The sequence below is a fragment of the Carettochelys insculpta genome, chromosome 8 (assembly GCF_033958435.1).
Source record: "Carettochelys insculpta isolate YL-2023 chromosome 8, ASM3395843v1, whole genome shotgun sequence".
Lineage (NCBI taxonomy): Eukaryota > Metazoa > Chordata > Testudines > Carettochelyidae > Carettochelys > Carettochelys insculpta.
The window spans coordinates 59,542,975-59,566,426 of NC_134144.1; the positions used below are offsets into that span (position 1 = coordinate 59,542,975).

General features: G+C 40.0%; 1 protein-coding gene across 2 annotated transcripts in view; it reads left to right on the forward strand.

The window, feature by feature from the left end:
• Positions 1-23,452, forward strand: part of NCKAP5 (NCK associated protein 5) — a 408,546-nt gene that overhangs the window by 271,712 nt on the left and 113,382 nt on the right. For both annotated transcript variants that reach the window (XM_075001775.1, XM_075001776.1), the window contains one exon: positions 5,451-5,570. In XM_075001775.1, coding sequence (XP_074857876.1) covers positions 5,451-5,570 — 120 coding nt within the window. The remainder of the gene's footprint in view (positions 1-5,450; positions 5,571-23,452) is intronic.

A 23,452-nucleotide genomic window follows, 5' to 3' on the forward strand; every position in this document is an offset into this window, starting at 1 on the left:
AAGTAGGCGGGGTCCTTTCGAAAAGGAGCCCCGTCTGGACGAGCTGCGCGGCAGCGAGCCACGTCAATTTCGAAGTGCCGCGGCCGCCCGCATGCTAATGAGGCGCTGAATATGTATTTTAGCGCTTCATTAGTAAACTTTGAAATGGCCATTTGTATGGCCATTTCGAAGTTTTTGGCTAGTGTAGACGTAGCCCATGTGAGTTTTCCATCCAGAGATTCCTATTGATCAGTTGAGAAAATACGGCTGGATGGTTGGGTCTCAGTTTTCCTTAACATCTTGAACAACACTGTGACATTGGAACTGCTGATTGATCATAGATCTGATCTTTGCTTATTACCCTACTACGCCAAAGCCCCTGCAGGCAAGTGCTGATCCACGTGCTATGTTCTAGGATCCACATGAACCCTTTCTGATCTTTAAATCCCTTACACTTGTTAGCTGGTGCCACAGGTGACCTTCAGGGCTTTGTGTGGTGAATGTGTGGGTAGGACTAAGCATTACAATAGAGGACATGGATTCAAAAGAAAGGCACTCTTTCCCAGCTGGCAGAAAATAGTTCTGGTATTGCAGAACAGTGCAGTGGGTGCTGTAAGGAGAAACACCCAAAAGATTGTGAGACATTCAGATGCTACATTTCAGAGAGAGAGAGAGAGATGTGCAGTATCACATTTCATATAGCCACTTGTTCTGTCATCGGGAATGTGCATAATGAACTACTTCAGGGTTTGTTAATTATGACACAGCATGCCTACTGATCATTTTACCATTTTACTATCATATAACCTGGCATTGCACCTTTACACAAATACTCATATGTTAATTTGCTATAAATACGTTTCTTCACTTCTCTGCACGGCACTAGCACTGGAACAGTTTATTGCCTCTTGGCTGGTAATGTGCCACATTTTAAGCTTCCTCTTCAGTAAAAAGTCTGAAGCTGGAGGCATATAAACTTCCCAGGTTTAGCTCTTAAAATGAAAGGTTTGAGAGGCCATATTGCTCAGGCTACGTCAACACCTAAAGTTTTTTCATTGACAGTTTTGTCTGTGACAGAAAAGCACTGATTTTTAGTCACATTATTCTCCACAGGCATCAGCGCATGTTTACATTTGCAGCACTTGCATCACAGGTGAGGGGAGTGCATTGTAGCAGCTATCATACTGTGCACTGCTCTGGGGCACAAAACAAATCATTACTGTGGCAGGGGTGGGTATGTGCATGCGAGACAACCTCCTGAAGCAACCGGTCCTGAGACCCTGACTTTAGCTGCCACTTCCCTCCCTGACTTTGTACAGCATGTTCTGTCTGCCTGTCTCTGTTTACATTGTGGGTGGTAACAGGAGCATTACACAATAATGATTTGTTTTGTTTCCCAGAGCAGTGACCACACTGGCTGTCAGAACAGAGCTAAATGGGAGGGGTGCGTATTTGTAGGCAGGGCTGCTGAGTTTTGGCCACGCTTGCTCTGCATCCTTGGAAAGCTCCAGTCCAGAGGGCAATTAGACCATTAAAAGTAATCAAGAACTTACACTGGAACATCACCACAAAAAGACTCTCAGTGGGGTGGTTTTACTTTTGCACTGAATCTCAGCAGTTTTAGTGCAAAATGTGGCTTTCCAGTGAAAACGCTAGAGTGATTTTAACAAAAAACCCAGGCATTTTTCACTAAAACTGGCAAGTTTAGACATAGTATGAGACTGCAATATTGTATTAACTTGTCAGTTCCCATGAAGCATTTTTCCTCTTCAGTGAGTCAGTATTTAACATTCACAATAACCCAGAGGGTTCAGTTTTCATTGATTATTTGTGAAAGCCATGTAAAGAGGAACTTTGGTGTTCATGCTTCCCCAATGAGAAATACTGTCCCACATAAGGAAATCGATGAGAGAGTTTTTAGCAGAGTTTTTCACACGGAGAATTAAGGCCTTAGGATGTCAGTACACCTCAAATAGGCATCATTGCTTTGTCATTTTAGAAGGCACTAATTATATTGCTTCAATAGCTTTAGAACCACTTAAAATAAGCACTATCCTACTAACATATCCAGGGAAAATAAGTTCATCACTCATCCAGTGATATGTCTCAAAGTAAAGATATTTCAGCGTGTTTCCTGTGGTCTCAGGACAAGACTTTCTCATTGTGTGGTCTTTTGTATTCTCTGTGCTGGCTACAGTACACTCTAGATAAGAACTGGGACTGCTGTGGACAGGCACTTTAGTTGCTTCTGACTATAATTTCCCACTTTGAGCCTCTACCTCATCAGGTTCATGCACCTCTGTGGGTCAATACATTGTTAATGCTATTGACAGACAAGCATATTGGAAGCCAGAGGTCTGTTTCTCCACCATGTGATGAAAAATAAAGGTACTTAGGCAGTGCCAGAGGGTAGCAGCTGTTCTAAATTTAAAGAAACTGAGCAGAGTGGCTACATTTTTGTGGGAATATATGTTCCTGCAGTTTTTTGCTCACACAACTGCCAGGAGAATTGCAATCCTTTCTGATTTTTGCTGATCTCATGTCTTGCAACATAAACTGCCCCCTGTGCAGAGATTTTCAATCATAGTCTGCCTGGACCCCACTCAAATCCATTTCGTGGCAGACTCCTGTGTTTTCTAAAAGGGCCAAAAAAGGAGGTCCTATGCCCATATCTGAAATTGGTATTCAAATATATTTTCAACCAAGTTGTACTGTGAGGCCAGTTTACATCTTATGCTTGAGTGATGTTTATTCAAAATACTGTGTAATCAACAAACATTTCAGTCCTGCTGCTGAAGGGAGAGCAGTATGAAAAATTAACTCACTATGCTGTATTTAGCATGCCTGTGTGCTACTACCAATTTAGACCCATGTGGTTTAGAATACTTGTCAGGTTTTGTTCCATGTACCAAACACTTTAATATTTGAAGTTCCATTGGAATATAAAAATGTTTAAAGAAAAGTAACCACTTTCTGTTGTAGCGCAGAAATGCAGATGAGTGGAGCAATGAAAGGCACTGGTGGAAGCCATTCCTTCAAATACTTCTTTTGTTTGTCTTTTCATTTGCTATTATTTGCAGTATGCACTCAGATAATTGATGCTAAAATGTATTTGCATGGTTTTTTTTTATTTTTAATTGATCAAACATTGGTTCCTCCTGCCCTTGCTGTGGAATATATAACAAAGCCGTGTCTACACGTGCACGCTACTTCGAAGTAGCGGCACTAACTTCGAAATAGCGCCCGTCACAGCTACACGTGCCGGGCACTATTTCGAAGTTAACTTCGACGTTAGGCGGCGAGACGTCGAAGTCGCTAACCCCATGAGGGGATAGGAATAGCGCCCTACTTCGACGTTCAACATCGAAGTAGGGACCGTGTAGTCGTTGCGCGTCCCGCAACTTCGAAATAGCGGGGTCCGCCATGGCGGCCATCAGCTGAGGGGTTGAGAGACGCTCTCTCTCCAGCCCCTGTGGGGCTCTATGGTCACCGTGGGCAGCAGCCCTTAGCCCAGGGCTTCTGGCTGCTGCTGCGGCAGCTGGGGATCCATGCTGCAGGCACAGGGTCTGCAACCAGTTGTCAGCTCTGTGTATTTTGTGTTGTTTAATGCAACTGTGTCTGGGAGGTGCCCTTTAAGGGAGCGGCTTGCTGTTGAGTCCGCCCTGTGACCCTGTCTGCAGCTGTGCCTGGCACCCTTATTTCCATGTGTGCTACTTTGGCATGTAGACATTCCCTCGCAGCGCCTATTTCGATGTGGTGCCGCTCAACGTCGAAGTTGAACATCGACGTTGCCAGCCCTGGAGGACGTGTAGATATTATTCATCGAAATAGCCTATTTCGATGTTGCTACATCGAAATAAGCTATTTCGATGTAGGCTTCACATGTAGACGTAGCCCAACATAGCTAATATTTACATCATAGACTGTGTATCACCAGGATCAAAGATGCCACTGAAGCTCTGAGAATAAAGCTTTTGTTAGGTCATGTTTCTTCAGGTATTTGGTTGCAGGCTTTGCTGCAGCACTAGAGGATAAAGCAGTTTTTGCATAAATTGTGGGTCTAGTAAAGTGCTTTATTTTGATTAATATTTTGCAAACTGAATGGTGACTGCAAAAAGAGCATTCAGGATCTGCACATAGGTCTGAGTCCAGCAAAGCACTTAAGTACATACTTCATTTCAGTCAGTCTACTCATTTATTTACATTTAAGCAATGCTTGAAGTGCTTTAGGGTCTCAGATGCATGGAGACAGACATCTTCTAATAATCTTATGATCCATAACAATTCCCATTAGATTATAGCAATTTTAAAGTAGATCAAACTAAAGGGCTAAATTACTCAACAAATTCTCTTTAAAAAAATTATCATAGATCGCTTCACTCCCAAAACTGCCCCATAACATTTTATGGCTGAAATATAGTTTGGTGTAGAATCATGCTGGCTATGTAAAAAAATCACATACTTGGTTTCATAGTTTATCAGACTTCCATTCACTCAGTTCTGAACTGTGACTGGGATTTTGTGGCCACCTAAAGCATAAAGGGGAGTGAGAATTGTTTGAAAACCCTTTAGAAGACCTGGGGAATGAATATAGCTGACACAATGTGGGGCTCTGTCCCATTCTACAGGTGACTTTGTGAAACGTAACCTTTGGCTAATTGACCTGTCCTTTTGAGATCAGGGATTCATGTTCTAAGAACCAGAGATCTCAGGTACAATCTTAGCTGTAGACAACCCAGCTGGGATCATCATGTTACAAGTGGTGGCCCTTATTGGCAGTTGCACAGGGTGAAGCTTTAAAACTTGTGATGAGCTTCTTTCGCCAAGGCTGTAGCAGGCTCATCAAGCTCTGTCTGCGGCCAAGCTACCTCTAGAGTGGCTAGTTTGGAGTTGGTGGACAGAAAGAGGAATGGAAAGTGAAGGGTCTTCACAATTACTGACCCCGTTTCTGATGCAAAAGCCAGCACAGATGAGCCTGCATGGGTGGTGATAGACTTTGCTCTTGATACCACTGCTGCAGAGCAAGCAGAAGCAGAGAGGAGAATGGATCTTGGAGGAGCCTTCTTGATCTATTCTTATAATGGGGTGTAGCTTACAAAACACCCCATGGTATATTAGGACTGTGCTTAAAGACACAGTTCAGTTCTCTGAAAATACAAGTATTCTTCTGTTTTATGATTAATTTTATGGCCATGTTGATGCAATAAAACACACTGCTGCTAAGGTCTAACGGACATTGCACTCCAAAGGCATATGTACTGCAACTAATATTTCAGATTTCCTGTATGTTAAATATTATCTTTCGATGATCAAAACACTAAGGAAGTTTGCAATAGTTTTTTTTCTCATGCATTTGTGCTATTTTTAAAAACTTACTCCTTTGTGTCTTCTTAAGCCTCCTATTCCTTAAAACATTTTCAAAAAATCCACTGCATTTTTCCTTAATCCTCCTATTTTCGCCTGTGCTGTAGGATCTGAGAGAAGAATGTATAAAGCTGAAAACAAGAGTTTTTGATTTGGAACAACAGAATCGAATGCTAAATGTGCTTTTCCAACAAAGGGTCAAACCAGCTTCTGACCTTCTTCTTCAGGTAGGAAGAAACATTTCCATCTGGAATCTGCTAAATTTAGATTCAGTGCAATTACATAATATATTTTTAAGATAATGTTACAAGCAAGCAATGACAGCTGATGGACATAATATATGAGAAGAAAGTCTGTTATCTATCATCTGATACTGTTTGAAATTGAAGGTGTGCACCAGCATGCTCTGGCTGTACATTCTGTGCAAATGTGGAGAGAGAAGTGTATTTGAGGAATATAACTTAATTTTTGAGGTGCCTCTTCAGGATGATAAATGGGATGACATATGGGTTCATTATTCCTTCAGGAAGGCAAAAATATTTCCATGATATTCTATTTGATGGAAAACAAAGCATAATTTTCTGAGTAGGAAATCAGTCTATTTAGCTTTCTCCATATTTGCTCCAGTGACTCAATATATTATGTAGACCCAAAACAATATTTTATTTACCTCTTCTGAGACAGTCAAGAACTCAGATGTAGAGTGACCTATTCTCACATTCTTCCTTGAGATCAAAGAAAGGTACATGAGGTTGCTGAATTTGGCCTATGTAAAAGCGTGAATGAAACGCTATGGAAATCACCAGGTATTCCACGTTCTATATATGATGATGAAATTTGGCCCTTAGGATGGCACATATTGGAATTTGTGTCTGTCTAATGACTAAAGTTATTTGAGTCTGGACTGCTACAAGTGCCATGGAATATACTGAAGAGAATGGGCCATTATTGGTAGCAAAAAGGAATAGATGCTCTAATATGTTTTTTTTTATGCTTAGCTTATATGAAGTTGTTTCATTTATCATTGTTGCCTCTCCATGGTTTAGTAGGCTGGCTCTTCATATCTGCAGAATTTTTCTGACTTTGCTTGCTTAGTCTTTATTGGCTAAGTGAGAACGGGCACTATGGTCATTCCTAAACTCCAGGTCTTCTCTCTGACAGCAAAAGTGTTGCTATTGAACAGCTGAAATAGGATATCTACATATTTTGAGCCCAGGGAACAATCAAAAGAAAAGTGTCAATGTATTTCAGTCAGTAAAGAACTTTTGATAAAGATAGCTTCCAATACTATTTGCAAAAAACCCAGAATTTTAAATTTGTGATTTACCAACATTTAACTTATCTTCCAAATTAATTTTCCCAGTAGAGTCTGATTCACGAGCTTAGATTTTAAGAATTGCAGAAAGATATTTCAGAAGGATATTACTCAGTTCTCTTAATTAGGCTCCTAGTGATTAGTCTCCCATAGGAGGTGTCAAACTGATGTACACTTTTTGAATTATATTCTTAAGCCCAGATTCAGAAAAGCTATTAGGAGCTTGTTTAAGTTACCCCTGTTCAGGAGCATATGCAAGTATGTGCTCAGATACATGCTTCAATCATAATGCTTCCTTGAGTTGAGGTCAAACACCATAACTATTTAAAAGGGCTGTGGCTTAAATGCTCTGATGTTCCCATTCATATAATGCATGTGCATAATGTGCGTACAGGCAAGCAGGAGGCCACAACTCCCTCAAAACCTGTGGAGTTAGCACTTCGCAGGTTCCATGAGGAATCTCTGTACATTTGGCTGCATGTGGATGTTGATAAATTGTATAATCAATTCCTTAACCACATTTTGGTTCATTATAAAACATACTCGATAGACCAAATAACCAGTGTCAATCAGGTTTATTGCTATAAGCCAATATTAATATAGTACAGGAAAAAGGTTTTATAGAATGCCAGTCTCTGAAAAGCCATCTTGTGCAGCATTATGACTTTCATCTTACATGGATGTTGTACTCCCAAAGCTTCACATTTCATCTGGTAGAGTTTATAGAATGATATCACCACATATTTCTTTACATGTTGCTAAAATTCAACCTGTCACTTTGTCCCAGTTCATTAACTTGTTCTCTTCCTTCCCTTATTTTTGTTTTGGATACTAGCATTCTGGGTACTGGTGTGTCAAGATATTGTCTGGATTTGCATCCGGGTAGAACAAATCATAACTTGTCATCATTCTGTGGGATATTCTAGTACTAGCTTGTGGGAAAAACTCCCTATCTCTTTCTAGGATAAAGCACATGTATCTTCTTATCCTGATGACTTACCTATCTACTTAAACAAAAGTTTACTTCAGCTAGTACATGGTGTTATGATCTACCAGCATAAGTGCATAGAGAGGGCTACAGTAAAGGTATAAGCCCATTTAGGCTCTGTAATTGCTTAATACTTGTCCTTAATATTATTTGCATTTAATGTACAATAACACACATGCATCGACATTGCAACGGGTAATATACCTAGAACTAATATGCTATATAAACATGCTAGCCAGCACATACTGGTCCACTGCCAAATTCCGTGTTGCCTCCAGCATTTATAATAATGTAAAATAAAAAAGTGTTATTAGTTTATAAAGGGAGTCACTGTCAAAGGCTTGTGTGTGAAATGGCTCAGCAGTACAAAAGTTTGAAAAGCACTATACCAAGACCTATCAGCTGCATTTTGTGTGTGTTTTTGACCCTCTGGCTGGGTCTACACTTGCTCCCAACTTTGAATTGGGCATGTTAATCAGGGTGAAGGGAGTTTACTAATGAAGTGCTGCAGTGAATATGCAGCACTTCATTAGGCTAATTCTCCCCCATGGCAACTTCAAAGTGTCAGACTTCAAAGTGCCAGCATGTGCGTAGACAAGCCCACTGCACTGTACGTGTACCCTCCACCCTGACACTACAATCTTAATCTTGGCCCAGTGCAGAGTGGAGATCTTGGGGGGATATGTGGAAAGTGATCTGCCATCTGTTCATGCTGACCCATCTGGAACCTTTGTAGGACCCACTGATGGGTCGAGAGACACTCTTTAGATACCCTAGTCTAAAGTAGGTTTTTGATCCACGCGTTTTAGAGTGGAGTCCAAAATCCACCTTCATTTATTAAGCACTATTCCCTGCTTGAATTGTTCTGATTTTCTAAAGATATGGTTGAGTTTAGAGAAATTATATAATCAGTAACTCTTTTTGCTTTACGTGTTTGTACACAGTTATAAATTCTGAAAAGCATCTAAATAACTTAGAAACATGTGCCCTGTAATTTAGAGTTGGGATTTTCAAAGGACACTAACTCTGTGGCTGCGTCTACACTACAGTGATCTTTTAAAAGAAGTTCTACCAGAAGATGTATTCCAAAAAAGCTTTTGAAAGAGGATGTCCACATGAAAAAAAACAGATCAAAACTCAATCCACTCTTTCAATAGAGAGCGTCCACACAGCCCCCACCCTTTGAAAAGAACGGACCAGGGATCAAAAAGCCTGGTGCCATAAGGACTGCTCTTTTGAAAAAAGGGCTCCTGGGGCATCTACGCATGATTTTTTTCTGAAAGAATCTTACAGAAAAAGGTGCTCTTCTTCATCTGGGAGGGGAAGAGGGCCACTGGTAAAAGTGCTGCGAGCTTTTGATTTCAGATTTAAAGAGTGGATTTTGTGTGTAGATGCTCCATGGTTTCTTTCAGAAAAGGCCCTGTTTTTTCCAAAGATCTTACTAGTGTAGACGCAACCTGAGGGTTTTGAGAATCCCAGCATAGCCTCACAAATCCTATTCAAAGTTAGTTGTATTTGTGCTACTCATTTACTCAAACATATAAAAATACTGTGTATCATCCTTTATTGTTGATTTATATTACACAATACTATTTTCATACAAATGACTGCAGAGGAGGAACACAATTAAGAGCTACTCTTAGCTGTTTTTTTCCCCTGTAATTATCATGTATCTCATCAGTGACTTGATTGCATGTTCTCAGTGGATTATTCTGCAATCAGATATTTGAATTGAAGTATGGATTTCTTCCAGTTACATTTCAGTGGTATTGAAACCTTGCATCAGTCAGCATAAATGCTTTTCAAAATAATGAATCACCAGTATCATAGGTTATTTTACTGCCTTTGACTTTAAACAAAACCTTCACAGTCTGTTTGGTTTCTGCTTATAAACAAGAGGAAAACATAACTCACAATGATAATTTAAGTATGTGGTACAAGTGATTTAAATTTGAGTGCAGAGCATGTTCCTTATATAATGCTGAATGCACTGTGCCGTTTTTCCTCATGTTTCACATGCAGACCAAAAAGAAAAACTGATTACTTCAGATTTAGTAAATTTCATGCAAAGGAGGTTTAAATGACAATTTTAAGAAGGCTTCACTGTAAAATAGTTATTAACTATTACATTTTCATGAATTTTGGATAAATATAATTATTCATTAAATCCTAGGGACTGATAGTACTGAACAAGAAATGACTGTGTTTATCTGGGGGATTTGATTATGCAGATTGCTACATTAATTCTTTGGCACTAGAAACTTCAGTGTGTCCATTGCCGGCAGTGCATGTCACACAGGGGAAATCTCATTCCTGTCTTGAAGAGAATAAGCGACCCAAACTCTGACATGAAAACCAGAGTTTCCAGGAGCTGGAAGTAATTCAGTCTCTGCTCTATCACCTTTTCGTACTGTAGCTGAGTTCATTTTGAGACTCTCTTGAGACATGCTTTCTTGTTGCTGGAAGTCATTTATAAAGCTGGCATTAGGTGTAGACAAAATAAGTAAGTGCTGGGGCACCTAGTTTTTGTTGTTATCCATCCCTCTTTATCCTGGACCTGCTGAGACAGATTTGTGGAAGAGATCTCCCCTTTTAGAGGTGCATTCACTTCAGTTCCATGTGAAAAGCAGCAACAGACAAGACCAGGATCCCTGGCACTAATGAGGGGCACCTGTCCAGTTGATCCCCATTCCTTTATCTGGGGGAGGATGGGGTTAGAGAGTATGTCTGTCCCTTTGGGAAGTGTATAGAAGGAAACATCAGAACCTCAGTTTTAGCTACATGTTACATGTAGTCCGCCGGTGACCACACGTGAGGAGTGACTGTTAGATAGGCTGAGATTTGGATTTCTTTGAAAGGAGCTCTCAAAGGCTACATCTACACTACGAGATAAATTTGAATTTAAGGCAGGCAGCTCAATATTACCACGTAACTGTCTTCCCTTTAAATACCATTAGCTGGATTTAGGGAGCACTAATATCAAGATTACGATATCGTCGTTACCTGATTGGTATACCATCAAGTTCGAATTCAAAAGTTTTAATTAAAGGCCAGGGTGGAAACACCACATTTTAAAATTAAATTTATTAGCCTCCAGAGGTGTCCCTTATGTAACTCGCAATGCTCTGCTCTGGCTGCTGCTCTCCAGGTACACCAGAATTAGGTAACAGGAACAGCATGAATTTCACAGCGGGAGCAGCAGGACCATGGCTGTGGGCTTATGTTTGTATGAGAGCCTGAGAAATGTCTTTCTTTCTTTGCTGTTAGCTCTGTGAGTGCATCTACCCATTACAAATAGCCCCTGCAGGGAGTTTGTGGTTCTGTCTCTACATTTATTATTTTTTTTCTACACTGCCTGGCGCCAACCCCTGCCCTGCAACACCACATGGCAACAAGGCTGTTGTGGGGTTCGTGCTTGCATAAGATGCCAAGAAACTTCTCGGCAGTTTACATTCGTGAGTGAACACCTCTCCCTCCCCACAGGCCCCATTCAAGAAAAGGACGTGCCTGCCATTCAATGATGACCATGCTGCCAGGCAGCACCATGTCATAGCTTGCACACGTTTAGGGCTCCAAGGGCTGGAAAGTATTACAGGGACTTGCAGCCACCAGGGGAAAGTTTCCCTCAGCAGCTAAGGTATTCAGGGGCTTGTAGCCACTGGGGAGGAAGTCTTCTCCAATAGCTAAGATAGCTGGGGGGACCACTGAACCCCCCACAAACCCCAGGCAAGGGACCTGTGAGGCTTGCAGCCGCTGGGGGGAAGTGTCCCCCGGAGGCTAAGGTACAGAACCCCCACCCCTAGCAAGGGACCAGTGGTGCTTGCTGCTCATAGGGGGAAGTCCCCTACCTGTCATCATGCTTCAACACCCCCAAACATAGGGAGGAGGGCCAGCTGAGATTCCTGTTTCTGGTACAAGTTTAGTATATGATATTTCACTGCCATCACCCATGTTGGCAATGTCTGTGCTGTGAAGAGGGAAATCAAAATTTGTTTTTTCCTAGACTTTTTCTATCCTCTTTCTTCTAACATTGAGAATACAGTCAGGGTCCCTGTGTTATTTTCAGGGATTGGATGCAGTCACCGAAGAGGAGGACTCTCAGTGGATGGCCAGTTGAGAACATAGCCAGTGCACAGAAGCCTTATAGTGCACTGGAAAGCCAAAGACCCGTCCTTCAGCAACTCTCTTTTTTTCAAAAACTTTCCTATCTTCTATTTCTTCCAGCTTCTCAGGGTCCCTGAGTTATTTTCAAGGGTCAGATGGAATGATGGGAGAAGGGGGACACTCAGTGGATCATAGAATCACAGAATTCTTGGGGTGGAAGGGATCTCAGGAGGTCATCTAGTTCAGCCCCCTTCCTAAAGCATGATCAACCCCAACTAAGTCATCCTATTCTGGATAATTCTCTGAAAACATCCACTCAATGTGCAGCACCAGTCAAAAAAGCAAACAGAATGTTAGGAATCATTAAAAAGGGGTAGAGAATAAGACACGGAATATCTTAGTTCCTCTGTATAAATCCATGATATACCCACATCTTGAGTACTTTGTGCAGAGGTGGTCTCCTGATCTCAATCAACTATCTCTTGGCATTGGAAAAGGTTCAGAAAAGGTCAACAAAAGGATTAGGGGGTTGGAATGGGTGCCATGTGAAGAGACATTAAAAAGATTGGTGTTTTCAATTTAGAAAAGAGGAGACTAAGGGTGGGGTATGATCATAGTCTATAAAATCATAACATGTATGGAGAAAGTAAATAAGGAAAAGTTATTTACTTGTTCCCATAATACAAGAACCTAGGGGTCACCAAATGAAATTAATAGGTACCAGGTTTAAAACAAAGAAAGAGTTTTTCTTCATGCAGTGCTCAGTCAACCCAGGGAGCTCCTTACCAGAGGATGTTGTGAAGACCAGGACTTTAACAGGGTTCAAAAAAGAACTAGATAAATTCATGGTGGATGAGTCCATCAATATTTACTAGCTACGATGTGGAGGAACAGTGTCCCTAGCTTGTTTGTTAGACGCTGCAAATGGAAGGCTGGAGAGATCACTTGACCACCAGTTCATGCCCTCTGGGGCATCTGACATTGACCACTGTCGAAAGACAGGATGCGGGCTAGATGGAACTTTGGTCTAACCCAGGGTAGCCATTCTTAAGTTCTTATCTTCATCTTTATAAATGTCACTTTAGCAGCTCAAGAACAAAGCAAAGACTTTTGAAAGATCCAGTTTAGCCTTGTGTACTTCCTGGCTGTATTAATTTTTTGTGGATCTCCCATATTGTTTAATTGTATACCTAAAATTTGTCCATAATGCTGCAGCCATATTGTTAAATTCTTACCTTAATGTAGGTAATAACCTTTTTTATGGACTTCTGTGAGGATTTGAAGAATGTGCTCTAAAATATGTCTTTGAAGGGAAATACACTTATTCAGATGGACATAGTTGGCAATGTAGGAAAAAAAGGGTAAATTGTTCACACAACATTGTTATATGTATGAAGAACTATAGGGTGTTTAATTGTTTAAGACCTGAAAGAAGTAGATTAAATGAATGGCCCAGAGTCTGACCTTACATTTAGACATCTTGAGATATGATGGTGTTCTGTGTACAGATGATTAAAAGAAACGTTATTTTGGCTTCTATTGAATGAATATGCAGAATATATGGGTACTTTAAAATGTAGATGTTTGAGAAGGAGAAAACAAACTCAGAGATTACCTAAATAACCATACCAATATGTGCTGAAAGCTGCATCGTTCAGACTGGATAGCGTGCCCACTGTCTAGACCCTCCCTCATGCATATCTACATTCCAAAGGCATTTTTAGGAACGAGATCACTAACTTTGTTTCAGCCATTTCAAGGCTTTGAAATCCTCCAGGATAACCCCGCTGTCCACCACTCTACACTGTGAAAAACTCCAGTTTAGTCCTCCCTTCTCCTTCCTATGATTCAGCTAGTTAGTGATCTGTGAGAGGAGCTTCCCTGTTATCCATGACTGCTTACTCTACTTAAGGGTCTTTTGGTGTGGGACCTTGTCAAAGGCATTCTGAAAGTCCATTATGTACACTGGATTATCTTGTGCACATGTTTGTAGACCTGCTCAACAATAGATTGGTAAGGCCCCTTCTTTCAAGGCTACTTGATTTCCTTAGGGGCTTCTGCTATGGGACCTTGTTAAGGCATTCTGAAAACCCAGGTATACTTTATCAACTTGATCTTCTCGTCCTGGTGACTTACTGGTTTATGTTTTTTTAATCTAAAACCTTTTCTATTGATACATCATTTTGGGGAGTAGTTCAGCTTTATCACTCAAAAAGAATCACTCTGCTATCAATATCTCCCCTGCATCACTTATGCAAAGAGTTTATTTAGCTTCTCTGAACTGGTCTTGTTTTACTTGTCACAGTTTGTGCTCCAACCAATTTTTCTCATTTAGGACATAGGAGCTAGAACTAGGTGAGCTGGGGTGGGGAGGACGTGCTGCAGCACTCCCTGTTTTTAAGTGGTTTCCGTTACATTCAGGGTTTCCAGTTTGGTACAACAACTGTCAGCACCCCAACTATAAAAATTGTTCCAGCACCCTGATTTAGGATTTTACTTCCAATTTTTAAAGGCAGCCTTTTTGCCACTGAGGGTATGTCTACACTAGATGGTTTTGTTGACAAAATGCTAACCCGGGGAGCATCCAGATTCCCAAGGCATTCTGTCAAAACTAAATCGACAGAATGGAGCACATTAGTCGATAGTCTTATCCTGCTCTCCAGGACACATAACACCGGTGTTTACAGAGATCTGTCAACAGAAAGCTGGTCTGAATGTTCTTGGGGGACTTCTGTCAACAGACAGGGCTTCTTGGACACTGAGCAACCCTGTCTGCTGTATTTCCGCTTGGCCCTTGTTGACAGAGCTATCTGCTTGGCAGTTTGGCTACGATCTGTCGACAGAAGTTTTGTCAGAAGATTTCTTCCAACAAAAACTTCTGTTGACACATTGCTGTAATCTGAACATAGCCGACAGCCTCCATTATTTTGCTGATAAGCATGGTGGCATTCTTGTAGTCCTCCTGTTATCTATTTTTTTATCTGGAGTATAGTCTGAGTCCCTATTCTAGCGTATTTCAGTGCTCTCTAAGCTGCTTGGGAATTTTATCCTTTTGAGAGCTCTTTTCAATTTCTTTCTGCCTAGCATTCTCATTCCTGTAAAATTCACCTTTTTAAAGTTAAATGTTACAATAGTGGGTTTATCTGGTATTTTGCCTTCTGCAAGGATGCTAAATAGAATTACATTATGGTCCCATTACCAAGTGGTTCAACTATAGTTACCTCTGAGATAAGGTCCTGTGCTCTGGTTAGGACTAAATTAACAATTGTCTTTCCTCTTTTGGATACCAGGGCAAGCTTCTCCAAGAATAAATCGTTCATGGTATCCATACATTTTATCTTGAATCATGTCCTTAGATGACATTTATCCAGTAAATATAAGTATAGTTGAAATAACCTTTTATTATTATGTATTCTGGTTCTGTCATCTCTCTCACCTCCCTTTGCATTTTGCAGTCACCATCGCTATACTTGAGTGATGGGTAGTAGTCTACTTCTGTTGCTATCTATTTATTATTGAACCATAGAATTTCTGTCCATAGAGATTCCATGACATAGCTTCATTCTTTCAAGATTTTCACTTTTTTTGTTTTTAAACATACAATGCCACTCCCCAACCAGCAGAACCTACTTTATCATTCCCATCTGTTTTGTGCCCTAGTATTACCAAGGCCTACTGATTATCCTTAGTTCATCAAGTTTCCACAGTGACTGTTATATCAAAATCCTCATTTAATGCTAGGCTGTTTGGTTCACCCTCTTAGGCTATGGTTACACTAACAAGTTTTGCCGGCAAAACCCCTGTTTTGGCAACTAAACTTGTGGAGTGTCGCACACAAAATGGTTTTTGTCAACAGTATTTCAACAAAACACAGAACTTTTGCCATCAGCATTCTGCCTCAAAGCTTTCGGGCATAAGGTTGCTGTCAACAGTTTCTGTCAACAAAGAAAGCTGTGTAAATGCCCCCAGCTAGCTTCGCTCAACAGGCAGGGTAACCACAACAATGGGCAGCCCCATCTGCGGTACTTCTGGGTGCCTGTTTTGTCAGTCTGGCTGCTCTGTCAACAGAGTGGAGCACTCTGCTGATTTGCTTTTGTGTGTGGCTGCACTCTGTCAACAGAAGTTTTGTTGGGAAATATCTTCTGACAGGTGATTTCTGTTGACAGAGTACTATAGTGTAACCATAGCCTTAGTATTTAGACATATCGTATTTTACATTGGAACCTCAAGGTACGTGCACTTACTTGCACATATCTCAGGTTAATGCGACTGCATGGCTGGGAGCTCGTGAGTGATGTGCTGGTCAGTTTTCTGGCTCCACACCACTCTGGGAGCCAGGAAACTGACCATCACACCAATGGTGGTCAGTTTCCTGGCTCCTGCAAGCACAGGGGAGCTGACAGCCAGGCTGCCGCCTGGTTCCCAGCTCCTCCCAACTTGCATGAAAGTTGAGGTATGCTAGTTTGACCAGGAACACAACCTTTGCATAACTCAGAGGTCTATTATATATAAGCACTTGTGCATTTTGTCTATATTTAGTTGCTTGCTTTCATGTATTATTATTCTCTACTCTATTGTGTTCTGCCTTTAATAATTCATCCCCAAGGGTTGTCTGTTCCAAAGCAGAAGGTCCTCCTCACCTGTCAAATTTCACCAGCCTCTATTTTTGAAAATCCTCTGTAATCTTTTTTTCAATTTATGTTTGTTTAGTCTTGTAGTTCCACTTTGGGAAGATGAAACCCATCCCTTCTTTTCTAGGATACTGTTTTCCAAAAAGCTGTTCAGTTCCTCATAAACCTAAATCCTTCCTCCCTATATCATCCTCTCATTCTCACACTTAGACCTTGATGTGCTGACTGTCTTGGCGTCCCTGCATACATAATGGAAAGCATTTCAAAGAATGTCACCTTGAGATTTTGGACTTTAATCTCTTACCTACCACTGTCTCCTCTCCATCACTGTCTATAAAGTCTTCTAGGTGTCTCATGACATCTATAACCTTCACACCTGACAGGCATTCACCATGCCGTTTTTACAGTGTTCACATACCTGACTATATATGTTTCTAATGATCAGATCTCCTGCTACTATTGCCTGCCCCTTCATATAACTGGAATCCCTTTGCCTGAAGGAATATCCTCAGAGCAAGAAGATAAGATGACTTCATTGGAAAGATGGATGCCAACTAGAAAATTGTTTCCTTCTGCCCCAGCTTGATGCTCTGCTGCCCTGAGACTTTCATCCTCCTTAGCAGCACTGCTCCTTGATCAGATGAACTGACCAATTCAATTCAGAGAGACCTCTCAAATGGAAAAGGAAGATAGACACTCTGGGAGGGAAGGGGTTCCATGTAATCTCCATCTAAGCTTTTTTACAATACTCTGATTCATTGTATTCCCTCAGAGAGTCAGGGACTGATTTCTCCAGTGGTGGCATCCTGTCGACACTCTGCTCAGTGTCACTCACACTTCTGGAAATTTAAACCCGGTGAATATTCCTCATAGGCTTAAAATTAAGTACTTGGTTCAGTGCTTTGCTGGCTCAGAGTCCTATTCATGTTGACAGCGGAATAATCTCAGTGTTAGGATAACCTTCCTGTTATGTTTTGCAAGAGCTTTCCCAAGAGAAGAGATGGAAGCCTTGTCACTTGGGGCATTGAAACAAAACTGGATACAGCGCTAATAAATGTACAGTGATAAACAATCTTTCATCTGAAGAGTGATGGACTAACTGATCTGGTAGGTCAGTTACATTGCTAATGTATATGTTTCTATGATCTACTTGTCAGGCTTGGCATCTCTTATTTCAGCATCTGGATTCTTTCTGATCTGAATAAAGCTCACCAAGCATATAATCCCAGAGAACATGATACATAGTGAAAATGACCCTCAGCATTCTTGTAATACAGATTGTTAGCCTTCAGGGTTGCCAAATAAAAGCATTAAAAGTCTTTTCCATGTCTGCACAATCATGAGGTTTTGTGATATTTTATGGAGGCACTTTTCAGATCAAACCTCTCAAAGCAAAATTTGTCCACTGCCCAACTGGCAATAAATTGCTAGAGAGAGACTAGCAACAGTAAATTGAGTAAACGATTCTGAGGCAAAATATAAATGGTCTTTAGTGTAATATTTATAAATTATTTTGAAATAGGAATACAATCTATTATAACAGTTGAAAGATATATGCAGGGATAGTCCTGATGAATGAAGATGGATGTTACTCATGGGAAGTATGGATCAAGAGAACAGAAGGACTGTACTTACACCAGGCTCTTAGTGACAAAAATAAAATTTTATTGCTTTTTACACCCATTAGTGCAGCAAACCAATATGTACAGCTGAGACTGAGTAATTTGTAGATTCCAGTCCATCTTATACATCATCATTATCATCATCACCATCATCAGAATTGTTTACTAAGTTCCTTGGGGGGCAAATTGTTGTCAGTGAGGATACATTGAGGCCATAAGATACAGACAATGGGGTTCCGTGGGTATAAGGACTTTTGTTACTGATAGTAATAGGCACATTAGAGATCAAGGTGTATATGCAAGGGTAATCATTAGGAAAAAGAAGTATCATTGTACTTGTAAATTGAACATTTTAAATATGACTCATCAAAAAGACAATAAACAAGGAAGCCCACGCTACCATTTTTACAGATTCTTTTCAGAAAAGTCCAGCACTTTAAACTTTTTATGAAAATGTTTTAAAGATGCATTTTCTTTCTTTTTGGCTATGGTTACACTACAGTGATATGTTGACAAAAGTCACTGTTGGAAGAGATTTCCCAACAAAACTTCTGTTGACTGAGTGTGGCCACACATAAAAGCCAATTGGAAGAGTGCTCCTCTCTGTCGACAGTGGCCAGACTGCTCAGCCACTCTCTCAACATAACAGTTACCCGGAAGCACAGCAGACAGGGTTGCCCATTGTTCTGGATGCTCTGTGTGTCGAGGGAAGGCTCCCATAGCATCAAAACAGCTTTTTTGTCTACAGCAGCATTTTGCCTCATGGCTGAGAGGCAGAATGCTGCTGGCAAAAGTGCTGAGGTTTGTTGACAAACTGTCAACAAACTACATTTTGTGTGTGGACGTTCCACCAGTTTTGTCTGCAAAACCAGGGTTTTGTTGGCAAAACTTGTAAGTGTAACAAGTGTTAGCCTGTTACTGTTAGCCTTCCACTGTTGTATTTTGTTCCTCATAATCGCATCCTTCTTAAAAAGAAGCAACCACTTCACGCAGGGGCACCTTGGTTTTTCAACCTGCTGTGTTTACTGAACAGAAATGCAAGATGTCATCTTGTCATGTGAATCCCTGCGTAAACGGTCAAAGTATGAGTGAAAGCTGTTTATAGACAGCCCTTAGTCTGGGCTCTGAAATGTGGGAAGATTTGATGAGCTCTATTTATTTTTGTATTTCTTATGACTAGCTTCAGACAATTTCTTTACTCCTTGGGGATGTGATACAGAATTAGCTCTTTGTTTGGAATGGAATGGCATGAAGTAGGTTTTAATTAAATGGAAAGCAGTGGACTTTACTTGTTCACTTTTTCAAACTTTACATAAAGTGCACATAAACATTGTGGGGATTGTTCTTAATGAATGTAGCATAGCCTAGTATCAAAGATTTAATAGATGTTGTGACTATATTGCAGGTGATGTCTGTGTTCAGTATATATTATCCTGTTTCACTTTTTGTTATGTAGCTTGTATATTTAGGCCAAGACTCCTTCAATTTCCCATTAAAATTGAGAAATCTCTCTTATTATAGTGCAGACTGGAAAATTAGTTTGGCTTAGAAATAAAAGCACCATTCTACTGTTATCACAGTGAGCAAAGCCATAGCCATTTGTTATATATAAAAGCATAATTTCATGTCATCAGATCAACTTTTAAAGCCCCCAAGATGAAATTACTCAGTGGAATAAAATAGCCACTGCAGGCCTGTCTTAAACACAATGTGCCTAAGCAACAGGTGTGCTTGATAATTGTTTTCTCATCATGGTGCATATTTCACACTCCATAACTCCCAAATGAAATGCCAAAAGAATGCATAAAATTAAATGATTCAAAGATTTAGAGGATTTCTGTTCTTTATGTTAAAAGAGAAATCTACTAAAGTTCTAAAATGGTATGAAAGTATTGTTGTTATTATTATTAATGTTGCCAAATATGAAATATTTAGTTTGGTTATCTTAAAAGAACTGGAAATTTAAACAAAGGCATACATCTCAAAATTATGTGTAATATGTGTATATGTAAATAATATGTGCATAATATGTATATGTGTATATGAAATTAATGGCTTATGTAATATAAATAGAGGGTCAATTTACCGGTAGCATCACTAAAATGAATATGTGACATTTTGCATGAAAATCTCACTTACTTTATCATCTCTTTTTTCCATTACTACTTTGCAGAACATGGTAATAGAATTTTGGGTTGTGAAACAAAATCAAACCTGTGGCTGTATTATCTAAACATTTCTATTCCAGGAAGATTATATGGGATTACACGTGCAAATTTTTAAACTTTTTTTAAAATCAGTATGTTTTTCTAGTGATTTTAAATTAAACTCATGTACTCTCACCAGATTAATCCAGCTACAGCTGTTATTTTAACACGCAAGATTATTCTGTGACATTTTGTGCTGACATATATTACGAAACAAATTATTTCCCTGATAAATATTCTGTATACTATTAAAAATATTTCATAGTAGTTATAAAAGAGACGGGATAGTAGTGAAAGTGAAATGTGATCCATAATGAGTCATGACAGTGCTAGTCAAACAACCCAGTCTTTTTGTATTGAATTTACTAATGTGCTCCTTTGTTTCCCATATGACCTATCCTCTGTAATGACGGTTTGATACTGGTAAAATTCAGATCCTCATCCAAAGGCTGTGACACTATTGACTAAATCTCTGTTGACTGTGCTGAGGATGTGAAATACTGTATTGCAAGATAAAATCAGAACACAGATGCTCAATGAAACTGAAGAGTCCATTAGTGCTTTAACTCTTAACTTACCACCTATCTTCTTTCTTGGTAAGAACAGGCTGAAGGGAAAAGTTACTTTTGTTAACTCTCAATGCATTTTGGCATTTTGAGATCATATGAAGATTAATTTCTATCTCTAAATAAGACCAAATAAAGTTTCACTAGTCTCCCACCTTTGTCAGGATACTGGAAGGATTGGTGATTTGTCTGTGTCCTGTGTGGAATACAAGGACATCTTGAATGCTATGAATTAAACTCTTGCTTCTTGCATTTGAAGTATGGAAACCAGCATATCAGGTTAATGACATTTTGAATTAGTAACAGCAGTTCAAAAATCTCACAGAGATGCCTACTTTTTAGTCTTTCTCAACTACAAAGTCATTGATGTAAATTATTTTTATTCTACGACCATTTTGTAGAATTTGGATTCTAAACTGTAATAAAAGCAACAAGAAGTCCTGGGCCAATTGTAATATTCTATGTTTAACTGATATGTACTCTTTTCACAATTCCCTTTATGTTTTATTGACTAAAATTCTTCCTTATATTTCCATTTCCAGGGTCATAATAATTGTGCATACGGTTTATTTGTCTAGGGACTTCAGATATTGTACATGCACCCTAGGAAGGCTATAAACTTGGTTTTTAAAGGGTGACTTAAATGCTGTTCTGTAAACAAATCCTTGGGAGTTACTTGACAGTACCCTGATGTATGGCCTTCCTTAAGGGACAGAGAGTTGCCTGTTCAATATTACCAGTCATTCCCAGCTCATGAGGGAATAACTAACAGAATTAACCTTTAATTTTGATCTTCCATATAGCAGCACATAGGACCAGATTTTCGAAAGAGCCTATGGCTAGATTTTCAAGTGCTCAGTCAAAATGCTGAGCTCCTTTGGAGATATTGTTACTTACATGATCCCAAAATTGGACTTGATCTTTTCTCAAAATCTAGTCCATATAATAACATTTTATGGACCATAACTTGGCCCTGCTTTTCTCTACAGAGGAGACCTTGCCAGAGAGACAAGGCCACAGAATCCTAAGCAAAACATGAAACTCTCTCTTTCCGTTCAGTGATAGACTCATAAGGCTTCATAACCAGAGAGATTTTTGACTCCCTTAAGCTCTGTGCTGGCCATGAAGGGACACTGCTTCTCTGCTGCCTCTAAGCTGTTAAAATACTGTGGAATTGAATAAGCCACATTGCAGGAGGTGGTTATCATGCAACAGCTCCAGAATGTAATCACTCTAGAAGCAGAGTGCGAGGGGAAAAGGAAAAACACACACCTATAGCACTGTCCACTTTGAGTGCTAAAATACCAATTTAGGGCACTAATCCTCATCCTTCTGTCTACTCCCAAGCCAAATCCAGGATAGATCTGGAACTTCAGCTCTGAATTGACTTCAGCAAGCCCAGCACAAAGAGAAAAAGAGGAGCCAGGAATAGCACCAGGCTCCTCAGTGTAGGAGATGAGCACAGCTCCAAGCATCATCAGGGCACAGAGACCCTTTTCTCCATTGCCTTTCACAACAGATCTGGCTGTCCTCAGGAATGAACAGATCCATGTCTGTGTAGATGACTGTTGTGCTTACAAGCAAGACCACAGTTTGACCCAATAATAGTGCTTAGCTCTTGTCATCATCTTACCATTGTAAAAAATCATTTTGGTAATCCTCCCAATAGATCTGGTCAAACTAGTATGATCAATTAATTGTATAATTTGGTGCCTTTTCCTTTCTAGCTGCTGTCAGGGAGGAAGTTTTGATTTGTGCTGTTCATAGTTAAAAAGATTTACAAAACAATTACTAAGGAACCTATTTTGCCTTTGAGTTTTTTGTGAATTCTTCCTAGTCAGCAGTCCCTCGAGTGTTTGCTATATGAGGGGCTGTGTGATTGTCCAGTTAGGGTATGCCATCTGTTCCCTGACTGAAGAACCTAGTCATCCATTAAGAAGAATCTGGACAAATAACTTGGGGGTGTTGAGCCTCTCAAGGAGGGAGAAGAGAGTATTTTAAAGAAAAAAGTAGGGGAGCAAATAAAAATATATTGTTTGAATAGTTTACTGTTTTCTTTACAAAAGATAGGTCTTTTGTCCTCTTATATGGACCTAGATTTAAAAATATCAAGGCTCTCTCCTGAGTGAGGATGGGAAAGAAAAGTCAGATGTATTGGCTGTTCAGTAGATTGTAGATCACTATTCTCTATCACAATGATACTGAGTGATTGCTGTGGCTAATATTTGACTTTCCTTCGTCACCAAGTGGCACTTTTGCTTGCTGATTCCTTACACCCTTCTGACAGCTGTAGTGGAGCCGGATGGCCCTTTCGCAGTCTCTCCCAATCACACCAAAGAGCTTACATACCACTCCAGTGAAATATACAAGATCTTGTGCTGTGTACAGTTGTAGTTCCACAGCGTAATTGTTCCAGACTCTGACCCTCTCCCTATCTAAGTAGCTAGTCACATTTCACAACCCCTTTTCCAGGATCTGAAACATGTTCAGAATCTGTAGGCAAGTTTAAGGAGAGCAATATAACAGTAAATAAGACTTCAGAAAATAGGAGGGAAAAACTGCCCCTTTACATTTTTCCGCTTGCTTCTCCATTTTCTGAGTGATCGTTCCATGGGTTGAAAATGATTTGGTTTGGCTTTCTCGCTCTCCGAGGCGTGACGTACATTAATTAGTCAT